Source organism: Buceros rhinoceros, unplaced genomic scaffold (genome assembly GCF_000710305.1).
Source record: "Buceros rhinoceros silvestris isolate BGI_N320 unplaced genomic scaffold, ASM71030v1 scaffold23817, whole genome shotgun sequence".
Classification (NCBI taxonomy): domain Eukaryota; kingdom Metazoa; phylum Chordata; class Aves; order Bucerotiformes; family Bucerotidae; genus Buceros; species Buceros rhinoceros.
In genome coordinates this window covers 880-9,506 of record NW_010423078.1, presented here as the reverse complement: position 1 = coordinate 9,506, position 8,627 = coordinate 880, and the positions used below count along the sequence as shown (strand labels likewise).

Sequence of the window (8,627 nt, the reverse complement as noted above, 5' to 3'; positions counted from 1 at the left end):
GGCTGGGTGGGCGGTGATTGCACATCTGCTGGGGGATGAGCAGTGCTCGCGAGAGGCCCTGAGCCGCGTTGGATGGCTCTCAGCTCAGGCACTCGCAACCGCCTCCCCCTGAGCGACCCAGAGGATGAGGCAAGCTGGGCTAACCCCTGCCGCCTCCTCTCTGGGGTTCTTGAGCTCTGTGTGCAGGGAGAGAAATCTAGCCCAAAGCTTGGCAAAGAGAGGGCTGGGTCAGCCTCCCCCGTACCCTCCCTCCTGGGGCTGGACAGACACAGTTGTGGTTCATTGTGCCTCACTTTCCTCGTAGCCCCTTGGTGAGCGGGACGATGGGCAGTACAGCCGGCTGGCACCTACCAAGGCTCGCAAGTGAAGCAGGAAGATGCTGGGGCCTGTGACTCCTTCACACTGGCAGCGCCCAAGAGCACCAGTACCCTCCCCTGGCACTGCCTCCGTAAGCTCGCTGCTGGCAGAAGACAGCGCAGGTCTTTGCCTGAAGAGCCCTCCGGCTCCTCGCCGGGCTGGGCTGCTTGTAGCACTCTGCTCTTTCCACGAGCTCTTGCAGTTCTGTATTCCTTTCATTAAAGATCAGCCTATCCCATAGCTTCCCTGCTCCGTCGTTGTGTTGAGTCCTGGGGACTGGCAGAAAGGAGGACGGGAGGATGTTGCCCCTGCGCATGCAGGGCTTGGTATGTAATCGCAGCCTCCAAACCGCCGAGGCTTGCCAGGTCCCCGGCACCCAGCCAGCCTGGGTTGCCTCAGTGCTTGGGGGTGAAGCACAAGCCAAGTGGCAAGCTGTGCTGGCTCCCCAGGGGAGCTGCTGGGGGCTGGCCCGAGAGGAAATAGAGACAGCAGAGAGGACGAAAACTGCAGCAGAGACCGTGCAAAGCACGTGGCAGCAGAGTTGGCCAGGCAGCAAAGACCAGAGGCAGTCCGTGCTCCCTACGCCTCCGCTGGTCCTGGGAGGCTCCCCCACCCTCCTCGGCCTCTGCAGCCCACCGGAGAGTGACTCACCTTTGTGAGCAGGTAATGGCAACCCCTCTTTCAGGCTCACTAGCCACCCCAGTGGGTGAGTACAGGATGCAGTCGAGCAAACTTTCAGAGCCTTCCCCAGCTCAACCACCTTTCCCCGTCACTGAGCGACAGTGGGTCTCCCCATGCCACCCGGATTCTCCTGGTAAGGTCCCAGCTCGAGCAGAAACAGCTAGTGTGGTCTGACTATGGTTGACATGGAGGCAGGTAACAGGCAGGATCAGCCAGCAGTTAGAAACCTCAGAAACCAGGTCATCCTCCATGTGCCAGTGCTTACACCTGTGGGTTGTGTTTTCCTGCTTCTCTAAGACTGTTGGTGACAGGTTTTGGAGAGCACCAGGCTGCGCATTGCCCTGTGACTCAGTGTAAGGTACAACAGCAGCACTAAAGGCATTAACGCTTGATAAACACTGGCCACAAATCTGTGACACACCTGATTCAGTGAACACCACGTAGGCTGTGGGTGTACCCACGTGCCCCTACAGGAATCGGTGTGTGATCAGCCTTGAGAAAAGGACCTGTTTTCCTACGGTGTTGCCTCTTTACATGACAAGACTTTCTTCTTCACAGAAGCGGAGTGATGTCTTACTGTTTTTTCCCGCTCTAACCTGTTCCAGCGAAGGGTGAGCCTGATACTGCTGTTGTAGGTAGAATATGCCAATAGCCGCCTTTGGTCTGCAAAGCCTCCTGCACAGGACCTTACCAAAAAAGTGACTGGCGGACTGCCTAGTCCGTCGTGCTTTCATCACTGTCAGATCTCAAAGCAAGGAGCAAAGGTGGCTAACCACACCCAAAGAGCAGGAGGAGCCGGGAGCAGGGTGGGTGCATCAGCTCCGAACAAAGCGGGGAGCCAGCAGAGGTAAGAGGCTCCTCCAAAGAAATGCTTCTGTGGTGCAGCCAAGTGCAGAAGCAGAGAGATGTCACTGGGTGGGTGCTGATCCCACGGAGATAAGGCGAGCGTGGGGTGGCACTGGTTGAGGCAAACACATTTATGCAGCCTCCAATGAAGCAGAAGCACCGGGTGTAGCTTGAAGCAAAACAGATGTGGTACACACAGAGTGGTCCAAGCTTCTCCCGTCCCATTCGTGGCACTGGGCTGACCAAGCATCCCTGGAGCGGTGGTGTTTTGCAGAAGCTGAGACCGTGGTCCAGAGTGGTTTTAGAGCTGCTGGGGATTAGTGCTCTGTGCATCTTGCAATCTCCTGCCTAGGTGTTTAGCAGCCTGCATGCTAAACCCAGCTGTGCTGCCTTTCAAACCACATCCTGCAGGGTAAGCACAGCAATCTGAAGCATGAAACATGCTGGGTGTTTGTCTCCCCATACTGAAACTCAAGGGCAAAACCACCCCCAGCCCCCACCACTGCTGCTGTTTCCTTTCTTCAGAGCTGGTGCTCTGCAGAGCAACAGAAACGTGGCTCGCTCGGCCAGTGTTAGATCAGAAATGTTCCGTTGCTGCTGCTGCTTTGGAAACCACAGCTTTTAAACTGGGGCAGATTTAAAATCAGCATGCTGAGTGCGTGGGACCTCAGCTCCTTCACTTGCCCCCAGACCATGCCCCAGCTCCTGTCGAGCACTGCCCTGCTCTCCTGGGCATGGCAGTGTATGTGTATGGGTAATGCGTGTGTCCCATCCCACCCGCCGTGGCGCAGTCTCCTCCAAAACCCCCCGTAGGCTGCTGCAGGGTGAGTCAAGACAGACCCGCAGAAGCTCCTACAGTCTCGGACTGCTCCTGACCTGGGAACTCCCCTTACCGAAACGGGGTTTCTTTAACAGAGACAAAACCACAGGGAAAACCTTTTCCAGTGCATACCGGGGGGTGCTGTTTTCTTAATATATTTCAGTTTTGTAAATGTATAAGAAAGTGAAAAAGGCAAAGCATCTGCCCTCTTTCTAACAGAACCCAGGCAGACCTCAAGTGACAGACCCAAACTGGGAGAGAAAGGGAGCAGCAAAGGACAGATCACCAGAATCTCTAAGAGCAATTGCTCTGGAAAATTAAAGTCACCAGCAACTGTACTGTGAAGCCTCTGTATTGACAACAGTCTAGCGAAAGGGTTTGGTGCTCTCTTGGGTTTTGAGGGTCCTGGGCTCTATCTCTGCAGCCCCCATGCATCAGTTCCAGTAAGACGCCGTTTCAGAGCAGAATGCTAGTGCTGGGCTGAGTTCCAGTCTGGGAAACACGGAAAGCCCTGTCGTCCTGTCTCAGTCAGCCTGCAAAGCTGATACTCGTTGCTAAGTGGTGGTTCACATCAATCTTAGCTGAGATATCTGAGAGCTCTAGCTTGTTTAATAGCAATAAAGATTTCAGCCAAGCACTTACAATTCCTAATACCTCCTGAATTTCCTTTCAGATGGCTTGGGAAGGTGCCAAACACTCGCATGAGCCTTCAAAGATCTTCTGCTAAAGGTCTGAGATGTGAAGGTCACTGGATGCCAAGTGGAACTCAGCCCCACTCATTTCCTGCAGAGGAAGGGCTGCGGGATGGACAGGTCGGTCTGCGTGCACTGCTAGAAGTGCTTCTCTTCTTTTTAAAGGAAAACTGTTCTCCTGGCCTGAAATATTTTTATGCGACGCGGTGGCTTTTCCATGAAAACACACCATTTTGTTTTTAATATGTTGCTGTTGACGAAGGCAGGCTGTGAACAGGAGCGCAGGACAGGGACACTGGCCAGCCACGCTGAGAAGGACCCGCTCTTTGCCCACTAGCTACGCAGGGAGCGAGCGGAGAAACTAAATGGGGTGGGGAGGGGGAACCAGAGCAGAGAGGAGGGTGAGGGGAAAGGAGGCAGGAGCCACGAGCAAGGCTGCAGTCCTTTAATGAGAAGGAGAACTTCCCTGCCAAGGTGCTGTCAGTCCGAAGGCAGTGTTGGGTGGGAGAGCGGGTGGCGACAGGGTGCCCGCCCTGCGTAGCTGCCCCAAACGGCCAGCCTCAGCAGGCGCGCGGGGAGCCAATGCCGAGCGGGGCAGAAGCGCGTAGCCCTCTGCTGCTGTTTGCCAGCACATCGTCCGTGGGTCTTCAGAAGGCCCTGGGTCCCAGCCCCGCATACACCTCCCGCTGGCCTTTCCGGATGGGCTGGGAGAACAGCAGAGATGTTAGTTTGGGAATCCTTACTAACACCCCTGCAAACAATGCCGGGGTCTTGGTCCACGCAATCGTGGAGAAGATGGCAACAGCGAGAGCAGGGACAGCGTGGCTCTGGTAGCATGCACAGAGCACGGGAAGCTGCAGCTCTGCTCCTGACTCCCTGCCGCAGCACCAGGAGAAGGGGCTTCCCCCTTCCCACCTTTATCTCTGCTCCTGAGAAAGCTTAGAGGTTGACTGGATGCTGCTTCAAAGGAGTGAACAGGATAAGTGCTGCAGGTTCCCAGCTCTGGCCATCCCTCCCCAGCCAGCAGAGAGGTGGAAAAAATGCAGCTACTCCATACCTCATAGTCTGGGTTTGGAACAGGAGGAGGACGCTGCATCTTCTGACCTGCAACAGAGGCAACGAGAGGCCATCCTTGGTGATGGTTCGTATAACACAGCACGAGGGGCTTTCACAGAGATGATCCCAGGGTGATGCGTACCACAGGTCAACTCGCGTGGCTTTGTTAGGAGTTTAGAGTTTTTAAAGACACAACTGCTGCAGGTAGGGGCCTTATGATCGTTTAGGAGAAATCAGCTCGCTTTTAGGGTAAACATCTAGCTTTCCTGGTTGTGAAGAAGTACTTGAAAACAAGAAGGGCCAGGGTGGGTTGGCAGCTACTCTTGCGAGCTGAGCATCTGCATTCAGAGTTTGCTTCAGCACAGGCTCGACACTGCTGCACAGCAGCCCGTGAGAGGGTTTGCTACGGGCAGGAAGCCTTCGACACAGCGCAGCCGCTGCACCCATCCCGTTCCAGAAGGCAGCCCAGAGCAACGCACGTGGCAAGCAGTAGCGTTGTTTGGCGAGGTCTTGGGGGGAACAGAGGATGCTCCATCGCTCAGCGAGGGCAAGTGCTTAATTTAGTGCTTAGTGGATGTCATGAAGATGAGAGATTCCTGAAATGCTCTTACCTCGTGGCCGACTGCCAGCACTAGTGCTTGCTCTCCCCTTCCTGTATCTGCTGAAGTAGTAGACCAGAATCAACACCCCGAAGGTGATGAGAAGATCCGCAGTGATGATCCCTGTCACCGCTAAGGCATCCAGCTCCTCACAGTTCGCGCACACTGCCGGGAGGAGAGATGAAGGTGCTCAGGCATGGACACCCTTCCTTTCCAGCAAGGAAGTCCGGGCCTCCTCCCCTGCTCAGTGCTGGCAGCAAAGGAGCAGTTCTGGGTGGGAAGGACAACAGAGCAAGCAGAAAGGAGAGGGGACAGCGCTGGCCATCCTGTCTGCCCCAGCGTGTCAGACTGCAAACAGACCCAGCCAGAGGGCTGGGGCGTGCAGCCTCCTTCGCTACCCTCTGCTCTTCGTGTGGCCTGAGCCGCAGGGTGCACAATGCCTCCTAGATCACGGCCCCTCTCTGCCCGTGCTGGACTCTAAGTCCTGAAAGCTGCCCATGTTTTAGATGGCTCAGAGGCTTAAATCACTCTGTCGGGTTGTCAGTGCCCCTGGCTGGTGGGTCACAAAACCCAGGCTGTGTGCTGCAGATGGGAGGTGTCCGCTCTGCGAGGTAAGAATGCCTCTGGCCTTTGTGACAGATCTTGCTCGTGCCACTGTAATAACAAAAAATCGCCCTCTGTGTGTGTGGGAACCATCGACACAACCAGCCTGAGCACAGCAGAGGAGAAAGGCATGGAGAGAGGGAGGTTCCTTTTGCAAAAAAAAATGCTCCTGGACCCGCTTACTGCCCACGCAGAGTGCCAAGGGCCCCAGCAGGATCGTGTTCACCCAGCCCAGCAGCACTGAATATCAGGTCTGAGCTCCTAGAACCTGTCACTGGGCTGTGTGGACTGTAGCCCCTAGACTGAGGGTGTTTCACTCACCTCTGGCGTTCAGGTACATTGCGTACGTCCTCGCAGCTTCACCTGCACCTGTGGAACAGCTCACGCTGGCTGGAGAGCTGTCATGGTTCTCTATTACATACTTCCTCTCCTTGTTGTCTAGTTGGGTCTCAGCCTTCTTCCAGGTTATGGTCTCTTCAGACAAGGGACACGTGATTGTCACCGTGGTTCCGGAAATCTCCACCAGGAACTCTTTAATGGAAGATGGGACAACAAGAAGGGAAACCAGCATTGCAAACAGCTTCCCTGCCCACCCTCGGTCCCACCGTGACAGTTTGCTCAGCACGTTCTTTGATTTCGTGGTGTAATGTAAATTTCCTGCGTATGCATCCGCTGCACATATGTTTTCTTTTAGTTTTTTTACACTGATTTCTTTGCAGGGCTAAACAGATTCAAGATACCATCACGGAGGGTTCAGTTTGATGTCAGAGAGCCTGGCCACCTGCCGTGCATCATGCTGGTGTGCTGGCTGGTGTCTGCAAATGGCCAGCCTGCTTGGAGACCACTAGCAGTAACTAGGGGTGACTCACTGTAGCTCGTGCTTCTGATCAGTGATGACAGGAGCAACTAAGAAACAGGAAAATTTTTCTTCCTGAAACAGTGCTCGAACTCAAATATTTCTACCTGTCTTTTAGTCCTCACCTGTGAGGCTTCTGCAGTCTTTCTGTCATGCTAAATAGTTAAGAACGCTGGTAAAATACACTTACCTCCTGGTGGTTCGTCGTCATCTGCAAAGGAGAGAATAATGAGCGTTAACAAATCAGCCTGCTGGTACTTCACTGCTTGTTGCTGTTGGAAAATGTCCAACCCTGCTTGGGGTTCACTAGCAGTAATTAGGGACAACTCGTGACAGCCAGTTTTTCTAGTCAGTAAGATCAGTAACAATTAATGAACGGGGAATTTTTCCTTTCCTACAGTATCTGCAAAATTCACATACTTCTGTTTGACTTTTAGTCCTCACTTGTGAGGCACAGTTGGTCTTTTTATCCTACTCAACAGTTAAGAATGCTGGTAAAACGCACTTACCCTGCTGAGCTGCAGTCCCAACTACAAAAGAAAGAATGAACAGGGTTAATTAATTTAGCTGCTGGTATCATGCACCCTTCCTGCTTCAAGAATATCATTTCTGAGCTCAGCTGCTTGAAAGAGGTGGCTGTAGCCCTCTGCTCGCGCTAAAGGCGTTGGAAGTGTTCTGTTCACGGAGACAGGATGTTGTTTTGAGATGAAGTCTGCTCCCTCGGAAGCCATTTTTAACACGCACTATTGCAGAAGGGAGATGTAATGATTTTCCAGCCCAGGTTAGGAAAAGGGTTATTGCACTCTCTGCCCGCAGCAGTTTGGCTTTATTATCGTGGACCAAAGACTGCTGGAAAAGGCTGCCTGGTTTCTGCGGCAAGAACCACTGTCCTCTGCAGCAGTGTGCTCGCTGGAAGATTGGACCCTAGGGCTTGACCTCGTGCTGTAAAGCGGTTTATCTATGTGATTTTTCTCTCTTGGTAGGTAACAAGTAGCTCCGATGAAGTCTCTGGAGCTGGAGTATTATAGAAACAGTTTTTAGGAGATCTGAATCAGAGGTGTGTTACTTTCGATAGAAAGTAACTCAAATAAGTAAGGGAATGACCTGTACTCTGTGTTCAGCGCTGTTGCCCCATCCCAGATACTGCTCGCTTTACAACAGCAGTCACTTACCACAGCAGGGTGTGTTTGAAATTCCCCAGGCATAGGACTTGGCTGGAGAGAAGGTGATCTGATGCTTTTTTCAAGATTAATTTAAACTTGAAAAAAGAACTGGCCACTGCTAAATGGAATCTTCTCAAAGAATAGAGGTTGGGATTTGCAGCACATTGGCAGAGTAGCTGTAGTCTCATTGTAGTATCTTCTAATTATCTTTCAAACATCTCTCTCACCGTTACCAGGTTCTTTACAGCTACTCTCCACTTCATCCTAAACCGGCTTTCTAAATGCTGGTCCCTTCAAGCTGGTGATGGGGCAATTGCCACCACTCCCATGACATGACAGTGAACCTGAACTGAACTTATTTACCCATGATCACAAAATGGTGTAAGAAAAGCGCATGAATAAAGCATAAAAATAGAATCAAAAGCAGTGCACCAAGCTGCAGCCCTGCTGCATGGAGACCGGGTGTCTTAGTGAACCGGCTAGCAGGCAGGGATGCCCCCGGGAGCTTCGGCTCTTTTCTCTAGCCTGAGAAGGTTGAGGCAGCTGCTCTACAGGCACTCTACGTGCCAGCTGGAGCAGATGTGGCTGCAGGGACTTTGCAAAACCAGTCGCATGCCCCTGTGCTTTCTCCCCCGCAGCCCCAGGGCAGCCACCCTCCTGGGTCACCAGGACTTCTGGCCAGCTCTACTCACCCACACACAGGAGTCCCAGGAGAGACAAGGATCGCTCTACCCTCATCCTTCTGTTCTTCCTTCTCTCGCTCTTCTCTACCACATCAGATTGGCATCACCGAGGCTGGCTGTGAGGGAAGACAGAACACATTGGCTTTTCAGATTCTTGCTTACAGGAAAGGGGCCCGAAGTTTTTTCCCAGAATTGTGTACAGCAGCGAACTGAGCAGAGAGACTCACTGTTTCCAGTGAAACCTGCAAGCAGCCAAGAAAGACTCAGAACA

General features: G+C 53.1%; 2 protein-coding genes across 2 annotated transcripts in view; one reads left to right on the top strand and one right to left on the bottom strand.

Moving 5' to 3' along the window:
• The window catches only part of CD3D (CD3d molecule, delta (CD3-TCR complex)), a gene marked incomplete at its 5' end in the record, with an annotated part of 1,785 nt that extends 1,418 nt beyond the window's left edge, over nt 1–367 (top strand). The window contains one exon of the mRNA XM_010140309.1: nt 305–367. Coding sequence (XP_010138611.1) covers nt 305–367 — 63 coding nt within the window. The remainder of the gene's footprint in view (nt 1–304) is intronic.
• Nucleotides 368–4,043: 3,676 nt separating this feature from the next.
• Nucleotides 4,044–8,411, bottom strand: CD3E (CD3e molecule, epsilon (CD3-TCR complex)). The gene is made up of 7 exons (XM_010140308.1): nt 8,366–8,411; nt 7,020–7,040; nt 6,701–6,721; nt 5,976–6,311; nt 5,064–5,216; nt 4,454–4,500; nt 4,044–4,100 (listed from the first exon to the last, which is right to left on the bottom strand). Exons 1-7 carry the CDS (start codon nt 8,409–8,411, stop codon nt 4,044–4,046), a joined length of 681 nt encoding a protein of 226 aa, XP_010138610.1.
• Between the last annotated feature and the right edge of the window lie 216 nt (nt 8,412–8,627).

Bases quoted from the DNA above. Each gene is read 5' to 3' on its own strand.
- CD3E (XM_010140308.1), bottom strand. From the start codon at position 8,411: ATGAGGGTAGAGCGATCCTTGTCTCTCCTGGGACTCCTGTGTGTGG. The intron at 6,722-7,019 runs GTAAGTGCGTTT...TCTCCTTTGCAG, and splicing joins TGGGACTGCAGCTCAGCAGG to ATGACGACGAACCACCAGGA. The intron at 4,501-5,063 runs GTAAGAGCATTT...CCTCTGTTGCAG, and splicing joins TGCTGGCAGTCGGCCACGAG to GTCAGAAGATGCAGCGTCCT.